At 47.8% G+C, this 18,569-nt stretch overlaps 2 protein-coding genes across 11 annotated transcripts in view; one reads left to right on the top strand and one right to left on the bottom strand.

The window, feature by feature from the left end:
* Positions 1–3,035: 3,035 nt before the first annotated feature.
* Positions 3,036–14,120, bottom strand: DNAJA3 (DnaJ heat shock protein family (Hsp40) member A3). Of its 6 annotated transcripts, XM_080617746.1 has the most exons (12): positions 13,930–14,120; positions 13,639–13,763; positions 13,479–13,562; positions 12,541–12,747; positions 11,329–11,481; positions 10,162–10,309; positions 9,299–9,363; positions 8,339–8,467; positions 7,780–7,895; positions 7,107–7,204; positions 4,840–4,956; positions 3,036–4,093 (listed from the first exon to the last, which is right to left on the bottom strand). In XM_080617746.1, exons 1-11 carry the CDS (start codon positions 14,093–14,095, stop codon positions 4,853–4,855), a joined length of 1,395 nt encoding a protein of 464 aa, XP_080473872.1. In that variant the 5' UTR covers positions 14,096–14,120; the 3' UTR covers positions 3,036–4,093; positions 4,840–4,852. The 6 variants fall into 6 exon arrangements, 5 of the variants coding, with proteins under 5 accessions (XP_080473872.1, XP_080473873.1, XP_080473875.1 ...); XM_080617747.1 differs by lacking the exon at positions 4,840–4,956; XR_013956854.1 differs by lacking the exons at positions 4,840–4,956; positions 7,780–7,895 and having other exon boundaries at positions 8,339–8,543.
* A 161-nt stretch (positions 14,121–14,281) lies between these two features.
* SNX29 (sorting nexin 29) overlaps positions 14,282–18,569 on the top strand; it is a 128,322-nt gene continuing 124,034 nt past the window's right edge. For all 5 annotated transcript variants that reach the window (XM_080617429.1, XM_080617428.1, XM_080617427.1 and 2 more), the window contains exon 1: positions 14,282–14,468. In XM_080617429.1, the coding sequence (XP_080473555.1) occupies positions 14,462–14,468 (7 nt within the window). In that variant the 5' untranslated portion in view covers positions 14,282–14,461. The remainder of the gene's footprint in view (positions 14,469–18,569) is intronic.

The raw sequence follows: 18,569 nt of genomic DNA, 5'->3' as shown, positions 1-18,569 counted from the left end.
TGGGCAAGCAGGAGTCTCGACTCCAGCCACCACTCTGTGCTGTGCCCAGGGATTGCTCCAGGCATGAGCCGTGCTCCCTGCCAGTCCTAGGGCTGCGCCTGAGCAGGGTTAAAACCTTTCGTCTCCCAAGCATCTGGTCTGTGGTAATCTCCTGCCCTGTTGGGAGGTGTGTTTCAGGAGGAGACATCTGGGATGTCCCGTCAGCTTCCTGGTAAGCTGTAGCGCAAGATCTCTCACAGCAGAAATGAGTGTGCAGAAGCCCCAGTCGGGGCTGTACCTGCTGCTTTCACAAGTACTCATTTATGTTAATTAACACATCCCAGTTACGTCTTTGCAGCTGTGTATCACACATCCGTCATGTGGTACCTGGGCTGCTGATCCAGCCCCAGATTTCCCAGGTGGCCAGAGGGTGATCTGGGACCAGTCCCGGAGCTCAGCCCCACAAGAAGCCTTGGGGGTCCACCTCCACAGGGGCAGGGTCACAGCTGGGAAGCCCGTTACTGGAGGACCCACAACCCCCCTGCTGCAGCAGTCAGGTCCAGCCAAGCTGATTCAAACCGAGGCAAGTTGACCCGTGCCTGTGCCACAGCCTCCTGCCCTGCTGTAGTGGGAGACAAGTGCTTGGGCCCCTGCAGCAACAGGGGCCGGGAAGCACCTGCCCAGCTGGAGCAGCAGCACAGGGAGCAGGCGGTGGGGCCGGCCTGAGGATGGGTTGGAAGGACTTGGTGCTTGTCTTACGGGGAGGGTGTGGGATCAAGCAGCTCCATCAAACAGCCCCGGCTTGCCCCAGCTTCCTTTGGACCTGTGGGAAGCCCGGGCTCTAAACAGGTTTGCTTCTGCAGGGGCTCAGGCTACGTGTGGCCTGGGCTCAGACAGAAGACGGGACCTTCATGGTCTGCATGGTGACATGGAGCACCGTGAAGAAGGCTGAGGAGCGAATGCAGAGGGAAGCTGAGGTTGTGAGGGCAGATCAGGATGATGTCACTGGAGCTGACCTTGGCAGGTGCTTACGGAGCATTTGTTGTGACCAAGTGCTGGGAGCACTGCAGCAAAGAGAAGGAAATCACACAAGTACCAGGGCTTGCTTTAACTGGGACCACATATGGGACCACAATGGCCTGGGGGCAAGGGGTCAAGAGACAGCCGCATGGCATCAGGGTGGGGGTCCTGGGACAGCTCTTGGTGCAGCCTTCCCAGCCCTCACGGTCCAAGCGGCCAGTCCAGAAAAGGTCCAATCACAAATGAACCAAGTCCCAGGCCTTGCAAAGTCAGAATGTGTTCCTTGTTCCTCACAGCCAGAGAGCACGGCCCAGGGGTCACAGCAGCAGGAACTCTGGCTGCACAGCGCGTTCCCAGGGCTGGGCCAGGCCTGTCACTGCCTGCAGTCATGTAATTCTCCTGGGTGCATGTTACTCTCTGGGGTGTTACCGATGCTCATGAGTACAAGTTACTTCGGGGAGGTATTTTTGTCGTTCCTTTTCCCCTTTAGATTTGTATCTCTCCTTGTGTTATATTGTACTTTCGCTATTAAAATGTTCTTATCTCAACCTGCAGGTTTTACATTTTTGATTCTCCTCCCCATCTCACCCAGGGAGGGGGCACATGGGGGTGAGCGAGTGGTTGCTGGTGCTGGGTTGCTGTCTGGGTTTAAACCACAAGACTGTTCAGACCAGCGCACCCAGGACAAGAGGACAGGCTGTGCAGCTGCAGGCCAGTAAGAAGCGCTTCTGCTGCACACTGCCTTTGGGAGGCGGTTGTTCAGTGACTCTGGGTGTTTTTGCTGTGGTAAGGTGGTGGTGGCAGCTTTTTTCCTAGGATCACCCTCTTCCTCAGGAGGCAAACACTGGGGTTTGTTTCCCCATAGAGCAGGCTCAGGCAGTGCAGCACACCTGGCCAGGCAGAGCACTGCCCTGGAAGGGGGAATGCACAGCGACATCCTGCACCAGGTAATGCTGTAGCTGAGCCCAGCTCCTCCAGCCATACAACTGTAATGGATGGGAACCTAGCTGAGAGTTGAGTCCCTCTCATGACTGAGAACCATAACAAAGGATGTTGTTTGCCACAGTGTATTCGGCAGAGTATATATGTTTGCGTTCATCGTGACTTGGAAAGAGACAGGAAAACCTAGGTGTGCAGCTGCTCTATGACCTTCATACTTGTCTGCACTGGGGTGCCTGGCCGATGCTCTCAAAGCAGACAACAGTGGGATCATGAGAAACTGCACAGTCCCATGAGTAAACGATTAGAGATCTGGCATAAAGCTGGTTGTTTTTCTAAGAGTATAAAAGTGGGACCCTTTTGTGGCCATGAGAGAAGCCTCACCTATGAGTGGATGCACTGTGCAAAACTGGCATCAGCTGCAGTGGGGTTTCCCAGCTGGAACTGTGGGTCTGCACAATGATTTAGTGGTAATTCGTGATGTATTTCTTCTTAATCTCTGTTCTTTCTATACAGTAATGATCTAATGCGTTGTTAACTTCCTTCGGTACTTTACTTATATACCTATATCTCTGATTTGTCTTATTGTACTTATTCACTACATAGAGAGATATTTACCTAATTCACATTAGTGTGTTTACTTTTAGCGTGCTTATTGGCTTCAGTGTGCTTGTTTAATGAACTCTGCATATTATATAGCTAGTGTGTGGTCACTTTGTGGCTTACCTGTCTGTCAGCAGAACGACAGCTCCCAGCTCTGGCCTGGCCTTTGGGCTCCTAGAGCCTCCATGAGTTGAGTAAAACATCCTCCAACTCTAGGACTTAAGACTCACTTAAAAAGCAATTTTGACCACCCTCCCCTTCCCCCTGGCCATACTTAAGATACTGCTCGATTAGAGCTCTGGCCTTGGCAGTCTTTGCTTGTGCTTACAGTCAGTAACCACCAGAGAGGGGCTCAGGACACTGAGCCCTACACACTCCTGTTCTTTCCTGTTCCTGGCAGAGGGAAGGGGGTGAAGACAAGGTTGGAGGAGCAGACAAGGCAGCAAGGCACAAAAGGTGTTAAATATCTTTATGAAGTCAATCTTATTTACATGGATACAGAATCACTTTACAGACAGTTTGATCAGGAGGCAACGTGTGCTTTATTTCAGCAAATTAAAACAGGCAAGACTATGACATGTCCTTGTTTAAGTGGTCGATTAGTATGTGGGCTGGTGGTAGCTGCAGGGTGTAACTAACAACAGCGAGCTACAGCAACCATGAAAACACTCACTGCACGAGCTCCACCACCTGGAAGGAGCGATCCACTTCACTTGCATTCTCACACACGTAGGAACGACGACTCTTTGACCAATCATTTACGTTACGGGGGTTGTGCTAATGTAATAAAAGACTTTGTCCCAAACTGGCAAAGGGCTCAGTGATAAACTTGCACCCCTTCAGAAGCGACACTGGTTGTGTAGTACTTTAGTTACTGAGGAAGGGAATCTGAGGCAAAGAGCAGATTCCATCCCCACTCTTTGTCCAGGAAATGAGCAGGACAAACACCCTCCCCCAGCTCCTGAGGGAGTCAGGGCAGCAGAGCTCAGACCAGCCCCAGGGATATCCTGCTCCGAGAGCTGTGTGAGACAAGGAGGAGGGCTATCATGAAGACAGGATGAAACCTTGCTGACCCACCAAGTCTCCTGGGAGAAGATAAGTAGCACTAAGCTCTCCAAACAAGTGGAGCATTCAGCAGGGCACCTGAGTGAGCAGCAGCCATCCTGGGCTCCCTACAGCAAACTGCTCGGCTCTCTGCAGGAAGGACGCAATTTTTATTTCACATTCCCACTGGTTTGGATTCTAAATAATATTTCAATGTTAACTTTTACCAGACAAGCTTCCAGCAGCAGTGGGGACTGTGGAGCAACCTCAGAGAGAACGCTGCATTTCTGCAAAGCTGGCATTCTCCTTCATTACCATGTCCTGGGATGGTGGGTGGGTTTTCTATCACAATGGCTGTTGGTGCCTCAGTGGTGTGTCACCTCTCCAGCTGGGGTTCTCACTATGCCGCTGACATCCTTTGCTCTCCAGAGCCCACTGCCAGAAGGATTCATTCCCCAACTGCAAAGATGATTTGCTGCTGGCTCTTAGCTTCCAGTAGAGCGCTTCCCTGTGGTTGAAGCAAGAGAGAAGTTCAGCATTTCCTGAGCACATCAGCCCCTGCAGCCCATGTTGTGAGCACACCTCCCACCTTACCCATTGTGCTGTCACCACACATAGCAGACACATTTGAAGCCTCCAGTGCCAGGAAGCTGAGCCCCTGGAATCCAAGACACTTGTGCCTGTCAAGAATGATTCCAAGTGTGCAGTGCAGCTTCACAGCAGGCCAACACCAACTAACTGGCACCCTGAGATGTAACACTGTACTCATTTGTGTGGCAGGAGCTTGAACGTGCTTTGTGACAAAGACTGATGCCTTCCTGGTGCTGTACGCCTGTGGAGGGGTGAGTCCAGCCCAAGCACTCCAGCACCAGAGGCTCTGCAGGACCCCTGCACCTGTCAGCAAGCTTGGGCTCTGCAGTGACAGAACAACCCATTCTAGCTAACAGGAACACCCTCGGTACTTTGAACTGAGTACAGCTACTGAGTGGGTGAGGAAGCAGAGCTGCAGCAGAGGCCAGCAGCCTCCCTGAAAATGCACCCAGCATTTTTGCTGCAGCAACAATGTGCTTTAGTCCCTGGCTTTTTGATTCAGGTCCCAGGGGACAGCTAGGGCTTTTCACACAAGTGGCTGGAAGGCCTGAGGCTAAGTGAGAAGCAATGCTGTGCTTCTCCTGCTTCTATCTCCCAAGAAGTGCAAGTTCTGCTTAGTGGTGGTGGGTGGAAGATGACAATAAAACACAAGAGGCCTCCTACCTCGGATGGGGTGTCAGGAGCTAAACATTTTCTTAAGTTTGGAAAGGAATCCCTCCTTGTTCTCCTCAGCCTCAGGCCTATCCCCGCCTGCGTCAGCGCTAGCCGTGGCCCTGCCACCTGGACACAAACAGCAAAGGGCTGCAGTCAGATACATCTCCCACCAGCAGCCAGCACTCAGGACAAAGCAAGAGGGTTATTCTAAAGGAATGGTCAAGTCGAGGCAGCTGTGTCCTTGAGTACAAGGCTGCAGCAGGACACTTCAGAGTGAAAGTGCTGGAGAGCCTGGACCCCAAGAAGTGCAAAAGATGACTGTGAGCCCAGGTAACAGTGTTCCCTTGCCCTCTCCCCAGCCTTCCAACTGGCAAGGGAATTCTGCTGCACCATCAAGTCAGGGACCCCACAGGCTCTGGAAATGAGAACTTCGAATTGAGAGAGCGCCATTAAAACCAGGTTGTTAACTTGTCCACAGCCACCCATCACTTTACAGGGAAGAAAAGATGTATTGGCAGTTCCTGGAACAATCTCTCTTCCTGTTTCATGGTTGTGTTGTGACCCTCGAGAGCAAAGCAGTGCCAAACCATACAGTGAACCTGCTTCATGTAATAACAAGCAATGCTCTGACAAGGAGAAAATTAACCTGGGCTAGAATGAAAAAGGCTACACGTATTTCCGATCAAGTGTCTGGATAAGGAACATTCCTGGCAGTGGTGAACATCATTTTCCTGAATAAACAGGTCTTGAGAAGTTGTTTGTCCCTTAAGAAGTGTCCATAGCAAGAAGAAAGGAGACCTCTTGGCTAATCTGCTTCTTCTGTGGCAAACCTGTCAATAACAAGACCCCTAAATCCTCCTCAAGCTTTCTTCCTGCAGAGAGAACACATAGTCCAATCCTCCCCCCATCCTCCCACAGCTGACTGCAGAGCTCAGACTGATGCAATGCTATGAAATACTGAGGCTGGTGGCAGAACACGCCTCCATCCATCCACTCAGGGTATTTCTGTTGCCTAGAGCAAGAACACGCTTTCAGCGCCAGCCTGTCTCTGTACCAACTACTACTGGCAGTGTTTTTAATCCACCTTGCTGCTTAATTGTGGTAAAAACTGGCAGGTTTGCGGTTTAAAAAACAAATCTGGAGAGCATTTTTTCCCCCTTTGGCACATAAATGCCTTTAGAAAGCTGGAATGAAAGTGTTGTGCTTGGAGATCTCTCGCCTTCCCCCCCAGGCTGACCTTTAATGCTTACCCTCAGTAGAAAAGACCTAACTTCTTGTTATGAAAGCACTATCAAACATCACATCAGTAAGTATTTAGCAGATACTGCGTTCTAATGTCCTGAACTTCAGCCTTTAGTTCTCAGGCTTTGGCACAGGTAGTAGAGAGGACCCATGTTCCTGGGATCATCTGGTAGCTCCTGAAAGGCTCTTGCCTGTGCCTTTATGCAGTCATAAATACCCTTTTAGGTTTGAAGCACAGAAAGAAATCCAGTGGACTTTGTAAAGCTCACTGTTCCAATATGAGCAAAGAAAAAATTGCTTTCCAGTAATGAAAGACAAAGCTCTTGTCTTACTATTTTACCACGTTTTGTCTTTAGCTGCTACAGATGCCAGGTATCTCACCCCTGACATTCAAAACACAATGCCTGAATCAAAACTTTTAATCCGAGACGAAAGCAGCTTCACGATGCTCCCAGATGACTTTGCTCCCTTCTATCATGCTAGACCCTGTCTACTGACTGGAGCCAATACTCAGCACCAATGAACATTTCTTACCCTACTGTCCCCCATGTGGCTTGAGCGTGGCTTGGAGCAGCCTGGATAGCAGCGCTTCCCTTTGGCTTTCAAGGGGAAACATCCCTGATGCGGTCAGAAGCACAATGGATTAGCTCACACAGAAAACTGTCCTGAAGCACGTTTTCTCTTCCTATCTGCACTACTAAGACAAGTTACTTCTGGCCCAGGAGCTGAAGCAGAAAATAATCACCGCAGTGAGACTCCACAACTCATCAGGATCCTGGAGTATCTCAATCTGTGTCTCTCTTCAGCCGCAGATTTGTCCAGGAAGTATTTGAGTAATGCCTTCTGGGAAGAGGGAATCTCCTTGCTTTGTGTTACATCAAACTGAAACCATTTCCAAAGTAACGTGCTTGGCAGTTTGTGCTGATGCAGTCTCAAGGTTACCCTGACTCACCTTCCTCCCCAGGAACCCTCCAGAAGCAGTCTGCACTCCCACACCAGCTCCTCAAGGAGGAGCACCAAGTGGCACCGCTCACCTGACGCTGTGTTTGTGACCCCGTTCACTGTGCCCTCCACATCTGCCTCATCCTCGGCGTAGCTCATCATTAAGGCTCGCTGGCGATCCGTCAGCCTCCTGCAGGTCCAACACAGAATGGTTACGGCTGTCTTTAGGGACAAATCTATCTACAGCTCTTCTTAACTTTCTCCAGCAGCACACATGAGGGGCAGCTACTGGAAGTACAAGAGGAATACACCTGACGTACACTGAGAATCCCTACAGAGTTCTTAATGATCTAGACAGAATAAGAGTGGAAGAGGAGAGATGACCCACTGCCTTTCATCAAACTACAATAAAAATCAAAGCATACCCAAGTGCTGAGAAGTGGAGCTGCAACAGAACACACATCTGGTGGGGAGGCCTTAGGAATGAACTCCAAGTGCAGCAAGACAAGGTGAACCATTTCCTTCACCCCAGGAGCCAAGGGTGTACTTCTGCATTTCCAGGGTGCAGGATTTTTAGAGCTGGCTTGCCAAATGGTATTATTTAAAAACCCCAAAAGTCTACCTCACATTAGCATTCACAGCAGAGAGAAATTAAGGACCTTGACAAAGCAGGAATTTTGACAAAATCTTTCTGGGCAATGTTTTTTTTGGTTTTTTTTTCAAAAAGTTGAAGACTTCACAGAAACTTGTATTAGCTCTACTTACTGAGGAACTTTTATCTTTATGTGAATGTAGTGATCTCCGTAGCCGTAACTGTTAACCTTGGGAATGCCTTTCCCACTCATTCGAATTTTCTGGTCTGGCTGAATACCAGGGGGTATCTATGAACACAGAGGTGTCATGTTTATTACTCCAGTTTAACCATTTCCATAGTAATTGCATTACATGGCTATAAAAACAAGCTGCTGCTCCAGCAAGCTTCAAAGCTGGACAGGAGAAATGTGCTACATTCATGCATCTGGACACATTCAGAAGCCAAGTCTGTAATGACAGAAAAGTTTTTGAAGGAATGAGTAAAGAAAGAACCTTGCATGGCCTGTAGACCTTGGCTGGGATTTGTTCAGCCAGCTCTTCCTCTCCCTGTTCCTACCACAGAAAGGACATGGGAGCAAGCAGGTCACACACTACCTGACACTCAATCCTGACCAAGTCTGAAACGTGACACTGGCAGACTTAGGACATCTATGCACCTCTGCAACAAAGAAGGAGTCTCTGCTGTCCCACATCAATTTATGCCCAAGCTCTTCCACATAAAGGTACTTACTGTGATATTGATTGTCTCATACAAGCCTTGACATCTGGCTGTACCTCCCAGCACAGCCTGCGCTACTGAAATGAGGAGATCCGAATGGATATCTGCTCCATTTCTTCTGAACACAGAACTTTTCTGAACCTAAAAGGCAGGCAGTTCCAAAGAGAAGTGAGCACACCATCACAAAGTTCTCATAGTAAACTGCTTTGAAGGTTCTCTGAAGGAAACATACCGGAACACCGCAGTCAGACCCAGCTCAGAAGTGTAAGTTAATGTTCAGTCTTTTAGACTCACATAGATCTTGACATAGCCATGACTAGTCAGAGGCTTAGGAGGATGCCTGCTTCCTAGTTCAGCAATTCCCTCCCCTAATCCTGTTGTTAATTTATCAGTGCCAGTATGATTCTGTGGAGATCGAGAAGACACTGCCTTGTCCAGTACCTGAACAGGGGAGAGCCGGAAGAGAAGAGGGAGGAAAGCACCTCTGAAGTGGCCTCACAAGCTGGAAGAGAATTAAATCCTCCAGCACCACTGAAAAAAATTTTCTCCTTGACAGAGCTAGTTGCATGACAGGACACCTACAGGAGAACAGGGCCCCAGGTACAGAACATGTGCAAATGCCTCTCATGGGCATTCCTGCAGCCCTGCTCAGCACTCCCAGCCCTGTGAGCAGACAGCTCCTGCACATTGCCAAGTCAAAGACCCAAGGCATCAGGAATCTACTCTGCATTTTGATGCCCGCTACTGTAAGGGCCTACTTGTCCTGGAACAAGCAGCACAATTCTCCACAAGCAGACTGAACGTTACACCACTGGTTACAATGCAGATCTACTATCTCGGAAAGTTCACATGGATCGTGTTACTTCAGCTGTTTCAAAGCATCACTCACTCTTCCTCCTCCATGCCCCATTTAGACAGTTGTGAAGAGAACAGGCAATCAGCTTAATAATGAAAATAGCTGATGATATGTACCCTGAACGTAATGAAGATTTCTTTCTTCCCCACAGGCATCCGCACTGTCTGCCCATCCTCAACACCTGCAATCAGGAAAGAAAAGAGGGAATGTTACCTTATGTTACAATCCATATGTTATATGTGTACCTACAACTCTTGGATCCCTGAAAGGCAGCCATGACAGGAGCACCCACACCTCCAGCACAAGGCACACAACCTACCAGTAAGCAGCACAGTAACACTCTCAATAAGAGCCCAAAAGTTGTGGTCCAGGGAAGGAGGTGTCAGCACATGTTTATATCCCCAACAATTGCTACACTCCAAGAAGGTTCCTTATTTCAACCCCTACAGAATTCTTGAGGGAAATGCACCAGATTAAAGACCATGGCAGCCTCCATGAGCTGCAGGAAAATTATAGGCTGCTCACTCAGGGTGGTCTTGGAGAACCAAGTCTTCAGCCCCACTCTTTGGTGGGAGGAAGACCATCAGAACACCTTCCTGAGCCAAGCTAAGGCTTTCAAGATTCTCACCCTCTCCCCATGCTTCAAAGGACAAATGAAAGACCCAAGAAATTAAACCCTTTGAGAGTTTCACTCTTCAAAACCTGCTCAGAATGACCCATGCGAGAACCAAAACTTTGCCTCAGGAAGGGCAAAGCAAACATTTATATCCATGGCCAGAAAGTTCATCTCATCACCGGCCCTTTCAGCTGCCAAGTTATCAACCTTCTCTGCTCTTTAGATAACTTCGTTGCAGGAAAACTTCTCCCATTGCTCTAGCAGGGACCAGCCAAGCTTTGGAGGCAAGTGCCTTGCTCTTGGCCAACTGGAAGCGCATAACTAGTTAGTTAACAGAGAGCAGTGCACAAGCACAACACTAACCAGCTGGCACAGGGACCATCACTGTCTTCTTCTGTTTGGTTTGCCCCGTTCCTCGACATACTACACACGGTGTGGTTATGATGGAACCGCGACCGCCGCACCGTCGGCACGTGGATCGCATTACGAAAGGGCCGGTGTTTATCGTTTCCTGGTGAAGAAAACACAGATTGTACAAATATTTAGCACCCAGATGGTACTTTTCACTTCCACAACACACTGCCAGTGCCAGGCCTGGCACATCCAAGTCCTTCTAATCATACATGCAACCTGACAGACAGTGACATCCTTCAGCAAGGGGTGGAGCAGAAAAGCAGCACAGAGACCCAAAGAGGATGCTGCTTGTGAGAACCTGCAGCAGATCCAATTGCTGTCGTATTCTGATCTCCACTGAAAACCATCACTACTCTCAGCAAGTGCCTCATGGCGAAGGGAAGGGAAACACACTTCACATCTCTAAGCTTTAATGTGCCAGACGACCAGTGCTCCTGACAGCACTATTTCACAGGCAACTACAAGTATCTGTATTCTGAGGAATCCAAGGACAATCCACTTGCATGAATTATTGCCAGTGACCACAAAAACGTTATGGAGGCTAAGCTACAGACTGCACTGTGAAAGCTACCCACCAGACTGGAGCACACGAAGAAATGGTGGGAAGAGCTTTCAGCCGCCTCTGACCAACTACAATTGCTCTGTGCGCAAAGGTATTCTGGTCACAGAGTCACTGCCAGTGCCAGCGTGTGGAATTTGAAAGCCTGAAGCTCGATCATTACATACTGTAAGTAACATGAATCACTATTACTCTGAGGCTATCATCACCTTCCTCCCTCCTCCACCCCTCAGTTTCCCATTTAATGTCCAAATAATTTCAGAATCATTAGATTACATAAATATTAAGTAATTTCAGAACCATTACATTCTGTAATACGGTTTGCTGGACGTGTGATACCAGATGATGTAGCCTTAACAGCTAGTGCTGTTAGCTGGGCAGAGCTCTTCTTTAATACAAAGCAGATCTTCCTAGTGCCGATTAACATCAAGTCCACATTAACCTGGCTTTGCCAAAGATAACCTGATGACTGTAGCCAGAATTCTTCACTGTGGAAGAGACTGACCTGTCCCCAGAAGGAAAAGCACAGCATAATTCATGTCTTAAGAAGTACTTACCATGCCAGTGCCATTGCAGTAGTGACAGCGCTGTGCTTTGGTACCAGGTTCGTGTCCTTTCCCATGGCATCGCTCACAGGAGTCATTGATGTTCACCACAATCTCCTTGTTAACACCTTTTGCGGCTTGGGTGAATGTCAGTTCCATGATATACTGTACAGGAAATAAACACATCGATCTACAACTGGTGTGTGGTGGGGTTTTAAGCAGACTGAAATTGGTTTAGGCCAAATATAAAATCATGCTTAAAATACACTCAGGTAACAAACAGGGGGAAGAAACGGGTGGACACACAACTCATTTGAGGGTTTACCTCATTTGAGGAAGCAATAATCTGTCTCACAGAAATTAAAAGGGTACAAAAGGATAGCAGACTTTATAGGAATGATGGCTACACCAGTCAGCAGAAATCCAATTTAAAAATAGAAAAGGAAGTAAAAGTAGAAGTCAGGTGTTATTCTGCTCTCAGGAAAACCCTTACTATTCCTAAAGGTTTTATTTTATGGGAATTCAGCAACAGGTGAGGGTGAAGGCTTTAAAACCCAATGACAGCATCTGATCTTCCTCAATAAACTCTTTACTCACCAAGGGAAGTCATCAGCAAAGATGACTGCACAGAATAGGAAATTCTGTTTAGAATTAAAAGGTCATTTTTAGTGAAGCAAGTCCCAAGCATTTCTGAAGGCAGCACATGAACTGTCAACATCTAAAACGGCACTAAGCTGCAGTACAAAGACGACGACACAGGCTTGGTTTCATTGCAGGCTCCAACGCAAAGTTAAGCCAATTAGGTTGAAAATGAAGCCAATTAAGCAGCCAAACCTAACGCTGGAAGGCTTGGTTTATATTTAAAAGGTACTTTGTGGGTTTTAGCATTACAGATCAAAGCAGACGTGTAAATCACTGTACAGCAGAAAAGATGCCTCTGCAACAGTGGAATTGTTCGGCAGCACCAACTGGTGTCAGGAAACTCCAGATGGAATAGCTCAAGTACAGAGAAGAATACTCTGGCTGGAGCTGTGGAAAATGTACCTACACAGTTTATCAAAATCAATCCCCCACCAAATAACGGGATGCTTGATGCTGACACTCCCAGACCAATTCTTTGCTTAAGCTCGCTCTGGGAGTGATCTGTGACAGACCTATCTCTCTTCAGTTTCTGAGGTTTTAAATTCTCCTTTTCATCACTCAGCAAATAAATCCATTTCATACCTCCTGTGGCTGGTCAAAGACATTTTGAAAATCGCCGAAAGGGGACCCCGAAAACTCTCCAAAGATTTTCCTGAAGAGCTCCTCGGGATCGATGGAGGGACCGCTGCTCCAGTACTGCCGCCCCGCGCCGGCACCTGTCGCCCCAGGGTCAAAACTGGCTGTGCCATACGCATCGTACTGCTTCCGCTTCACTTCATCACTTAACACCTTGGAAGCAAAGAAGGATGCCATCATGCCACTGTGCAGATCTGCAGCAGCAAAGCAGTCTGTAACTGCACAGCAGTATCTCTTGGGAGAATCCAAGGCTGCAATCCTCACTGCCCCAAGCCCTCCATGCTTTCAGACCTTGTCATGAGAGGGCTAGCCCAGGAGCACATGAAGAACCAAGAAGCTGCTTCTGCTCTGATGCCTCTCAGGTCAGCATCAGGAAAACAACAAGACTTTACTGATTCTTAATAAATAAATATAACTGACATTATAGAGTTGATTATTAATTTATTGGGTGAAAGCTGGTGAGTGCTGGGCTAGATCTGAAAATCCAAGAGGGCAAAAACTGGCACAAGAACAAGCTGAAGAGCAAGGAGGAAGGGACTGGGGAAGAACGGTGAAAAGAACTGCTGTGTCAAACAGCCAGTAACTACAGCCAGGGTTTTTTGATTAAGAAGACTGATAATTCCATGGGGGTGACCATGACATCCATGCCAGTCACCCACTGCTATGAAAGAGCACAAACTGAAGGAGCCCCCAACATACTCAGCTAAATTGGATATTTGGGTTAAGTGATTTCCTGGAGACACCACTGGGACAGAGGTGCTCAAGCCTGAAGTACAAGACACCAAAATCCAGCCACGGTTTTACAGGAAATGCACACCAAAACTGTTTCCCCATCTACTCTTCAACTTTTCCTCCTTTTCATCAAATAAAATCCTGTATATTACCTCGTAGGCTTCTGCCAACTGAGCAAACTTCTCTTTAGCTTTCGGGTCATCCTTGTTTGTATCGGGGTGGTATTTCTTAGCCAGCTAAACAAGAAGCAATCAAGAATTAGAAATAAGACACGCGAGATTTGAGTTAGCAGGCTCCCGCGGCAGGACGTGCCTGGTAGTATGCCTTCTTGATCTCCTTCTGGGTGGCTGTGCGGGGCACCCCCAGCACCTGGTAATAGTCCTCCTTGGCGCGGGCCGCGGCGCTGCTGTGGAAGGCGGCGGCGGCGCGGCTGGTCCCTACGGGAGAGGAGGGCAGAGGAGCCGGGTGAGGGCTGGGCCGGGGCCGCGAAGGGCAAGAGGCGGGACTACGCCGGGGGAACGGGCCCAGCTCCCGCGCCGGCCCCGCCGCGGCAGCCCCCGGCCCCCCACCCCGGCCCGCGGAGGCCCCAGCGGCTGCGCTCACCCGCGGCGCAGAGCGGCAGGAGGAGACGGCGGGCGGCGGGCCGTGGGGTGGCGCGGAGCCCCCGCAGGAGCCAGACGAGTGGCAGCCTCCCGGGATCTCGCGGCCCGCGGCTTCTCGCAACAGCGGCGGCGGCCCCCAGCCAGCGCGCGGACGTACCGGCCGCCATCTTGGCCCAGCACGCGCTGCGGCGGACGACGAGGCGGCTGCGCGCATGCGCAGTGCTCCCGAGAAACCGGCACCCTCCAGTCACCGCGCATGCGCTCGGGTGGGAGCCGCGGGAACTGCGAGAGGCGAGGGGGAGGGTGAGGGAGGAGGCTGCGTCCGGCGCTCCTGAGGGGAGGTGGCACCGTGAGGGCCCGGCTGGGACGCGGCTGTGGGGCTCTCCACTGTCCGCCGCGGAGAGGTGTTTACCTTCCGGGGCAGTGGAGCAGGGTTCCGGGGCGGGGTCTGTGTGTTGTCCCGGCCCGGCTTTAGGCTGTGCGGGAGGAGAGTGTGGGTCCGGCGGACGGAGGGTGCGAGCCCCGCGGTCGCCATGAGTGGTGAGTGAGGGGGATTCCAGCGGGGCCCCCTCTGTGCGGGCGCCGGGTCTCTGGGGCACTGTCGGGTCTGGCGCGGACAGAGCTTGCCCGGGGGTTCACCGCCTCTCCGCTGCCTCTCTAGGCTGGCGGGGTGCTGCGACAGAGGCCCCTTTCCCCTCTTCGCTTGTCCCCGGTAGGACTGTGTCGGGGGGGGCGTGTGGGAGGCTTTGGCTTCTCTATCTCCGTAGCGCTGAGTAGGGCTCAGTTCTTGCTGGCACCACCACACCCCGCTCCTTATTCTGGCTGCCAGAGTCCTCCCTAAAGAGGTGTTTTAGCTCATTTTAAAGTCTGAAGTCTGCCCTTGAGCGTGACACTGGCTCACAGCACGAGTGATGTTGGCGTCGGTGGTCCCTGGTGCAGCAAATTCTTCTGAGAAATGAAATTACCATGGGAAAATATTAATTAAAAACTGAAACAAATCAAAAACCAGTACAAACTTCCTAACGTGCACTCGGTGAGAGACGACCGGAGCATGACTAGTGGAAAAAGTGGTCCTGATAGTACTTGGGATGTATCGATGCTTTTCCTCTACTCAGTTCTGAGTTGGCTCTTCTGAGTGAATGTGTGCGTTTCTGGCCTCTGCGTGGGGATGAAGCAGTGTGTGTGTGTGCTGAATCTTGAGGCTTTTGAGGTGAGGGGAAGTACCGAAAAGCTTTGCATGGTGATTAGGACCCATAAGCTTCGGGAGTGGAGGAAGCGCACTTGAATGGGCCAGCACAACGAGTTACTTGGTGGGATGGAGGAAAAAATCTTAATAATTATTTTCCTGTAAATAGAAATAGGCACTTAGTATGTCTTAAAATACATTGGCAAGGGTTTGTTTTGTATTTTTTAAGAAGAGAGGTGTTTTGTAAATGCTTTCATGAGTCTAGCTATACAAGTTCAGTAATGGAAGTTGCTGATGATACTCTGCCCCTCAAAATTAGGTTGCATGTTTATCTCCCACCCTGAATTAACACATGGTGAGATCTTGCCAAAGACAGTAAGAAAAAAAGTAGAAGAGTTAAGTGGTGTAACTGAATGCTACACGTTTTACAGGTAACAAGAATACCTGAAAGTGAAACCAAAAATGAAAGCACTTAAGCTGTATTTTTCTGTTTTGTTCTCACCTTTGCAGTAAGACGAAAACAAAAGATTTTTATGGAAGAAAAGATGAGGAGGAAAAAAAAATTATTATTGTGGGGAAGTCTCTTAATTGGCATTGTGAAAAATTAAAGTAGCAGTCATATCTTTCAAACTGGGGGAAAAGAAAGTCTCTTGAATGTTTTAGATCTTGAAATGGAACAGACTCAATCCAAGTGTTGAAGGTTTTAAGAGTCAGCATTTTCATATGAAAAAGTCTCAGCCTGGGACAAGCCTTGTGCAGATTTCTGCAAATCAAAAAATCTCCTTAAGAAACTCACCTTTGGGAGCTTGAGTTCTGTGACTCAAAAGGCAAGGTGGCAACTCTTGTGGTATAAAGCCTTATCACAGAATGGTGGAATGGTTGGGTTGAAGGGACTTTAGTGCTCATCCAGTTCCAACCCCCTGCTGTGGGCAGGGGCACTTTCCACTAGACCAGGTTGCTCCAAGCCCCATCCAGCCTGGCCTTGAACACTGCGAGGGATGGGGCAGCCACAGTGTCTCTGGGAACCCTGTGGCAGTGCCTCACAGGGAAGAACTTCTTCCTTATATCTAACCTGAACTTCACCTGTTTCAGTTTGAACCCATTACCCCCTGTCCTATCACTACAGTCCCTGATGGGACATCCCTGTCAGCCTTTTCAAACACTGGAGGGTGGGTTTCTTAGGTTTTTTCAACCTTACGCTTGTGTTTTCACAATTATTTTTAGACTCGTGTCTGAACTTCCTTTTTTTTATTGCAGTGGTCTAAATATAGCCTTTCTTTCTGAGTAATGCTGGTTTTCTGCATTCTATGTTTTGTATTTGTATGTTACTGCAGTCTTTACATTATTCTGAATCAGTAGAAGGGTGTTTTGATCAGTTTTTAATACACTGTTAGTCTGTAAATCAGTTAGAGCTGCTCACGCTTCATTGGTGCACTTATCTGAAAAAAAATGCTTTTTTAGAAGATGAAGTTTGTAAAATGAAGACCATAAAAGAGCAAAATCTCAAATAGAGCTTGTAAAGATTCATTTGTACCTTCCATCTACTTGAAACAAAACATTGCTAAATAGTGCCAAGTTTTCTAGTCTTATTACAAAGAAAAAACACACAACTTAATCTTTCAATTTTAAAACATGTTAGATTCTGAGTATTCTTTTTTTCTACCTGTGAAGTTTTATGTTAAGCACAGCAGAAGAATTCCGAAGACATGCATCGAGCTGAAACTGTGTCCAGCCGTCACTTACAGGCATCATGTGGCCTCAGAGCCCTGTTACTGGTGATTGGAACTGCTTATGAAGTTATTTGCTGTAAACATGTGTAGTCATAATTTATTAGTACAAATTTGCAAGTAAAATTGTAACAAAATGTGCATTGCACTGCACTCAGTCTGTGTAAATTTAAGGCTGTTTGATGTAACATTCTTTAATCTTTTAGAACATCAGTTATGAGAGACTGAGGGGTGACCTTATTAGTGTATATAAATATATAAAGGGGGAGTGTCACGAGGATGGAGCCAGGCTCTTCTCGGTGACAACCAATGGTAAGACAAGGGGTAGTGAGCTCAAACTGGAACACAAGAGGTTCCACTTAAATTTGAGAAGAAACTTCTTCTCAGTGAGGGTGACAGAACACTGGAACAGGCTGCCCAGGGAGGTTGTGGAGTCTCCTCTGGAGACATTCAAAACTCGCCTGGATGCCTTCCTGTGTAACCTCATCTAGGTGTTCCTGCTTCGGCAGGGGGATTGGATTAGATGATCTTTTGAGGTCCCTTCCAATTCCTAATATTCTGTGGGTTATTTTTTTTTTTTTTTTAATCATCTGTACAGGTTTTCTGTATTTATGCATTTTTTTCTTCTTGTTGTTCAGAGTCTGGTATTTAGTTACAAACCATTTCTGTGTCATCAAATAGATGCAAAGATGCCAAAGAGATGTGAACTGAAGAATGAACATGTATTGCATTTGAAAGACAATCTTAACACACACACACACACACACACACACACTTAGTATTTTCATTTGACAGATTTTTTTCTGGTCACAGAATTATTAATTACATGCATTTGTTCTTGAGTAGTCTCAAACTGCTAATATAGAGAGAAATGTTGCATTGTGCCTGTTCTCACAGGCATGTGGATGGCATAAGATGTAGAAGTAATAAGTTTTGAAACAGTAGAGAAGATCTGCAGGTTTGTGTATATTCAGTGTTCCTGTTCATGAGGGCTTGTAATGAAAGTTGAGCTTTAATCATTTTCCTTATTCCAGTTATGTGATTTATAAGGCATTTAGATACATAGGCATGTGTCTGGTTTTGGCAGTGCCTGCATGGTAAGAACACTGAATGTGATTTAATAAAACTCTGAACTCTGAAGGAGCATAAAGTGGAGTAGTAAGGATTAGATGAATTTAACCTGATCTTCATAGTGGCATAACTCACATAGTTGTTCGGGAGTTAAAACCTACTTGGTGTGGGGTTTGTTTCTACAATCCTTTATTAGCCTTGAGCACTGTTTGCATCTTCACCTGAGTTTACATGCATCGGAGTATTTGATAGCAGAACCAAACCTCATACATCACATGTCTACAGAGTTTGAGTAAGAGCTCAAAATGGGAAGTGTAACTTCTTGAAAATCCAGGATAATCAGCCAAATAAGCATTGTGAAGCTTAGTTAGCAGCTGACTTGTGTCTTTTAAGTTTACTGTGGGGGTTTTCTTCTCCTAATCCAATATTTAAAATTAAATAGAAGCAGAATAATTTCGGTAAGACAAATTCTGCCCCTTGCTGCTGTCTTAGGTGGAAGCTACTTTGAATGGGATTATGAATATAAGGAATTCTGGGATTGGGACCTTGAAGTGTTGGACAGCAAGAGGAAGAGTCACATATCTTGGATTTCGTCGCTATTTGCTGGAGAGCTGATGGTGTAGTGGCTGATTTTTTCAGTATCTGGAGGAACTTGCT

The sequence above is a fragment of the Psittacula echo genome, assembly GCF_963264785.1.
Source record: "Psittacula echo genome assembly, chromosome: 5".
Classification (NCBI taxonomy): domain Eukaryota; kingdom Metazoa; phylum Chordata; class Aves; order Psittaciformes; family Psittacidae; genus Psittacula; species Psittacula echo.
Note: the sequence above shows the minus strand (reverse complement) of the source record. Positions and strands in the feature narration are given on the sequence as shown.

What these genes read in the sequence shown, in the direction of transcription:
- DNAJA3 (XM_080617746.1), bottom strand. Translation starts at nt 14,095, where the DNA reads ATGGCGGCCGGTACGTCCGCGCGCTGGCTGGGGGCCGCCGCCGCTGTT. An exon ending in TCAAGAAGGCATACTACCAG is followed by an intron (nt 13,563 to 13,638) that starts GCACGTCCTGCC and finishes CTTCTTGTTTAG; the next exon opens with CTGGCTAAGAAATACCACCC. An exon ending in ATGAGACAATCAATATCACA is followed by an intron (nt 7,896 to 8,338) that starts GTAAGTACCTTT and finishes CTGTGTTCATAG; the next exon opens with ATACCCCCTGGTATTCAGCC.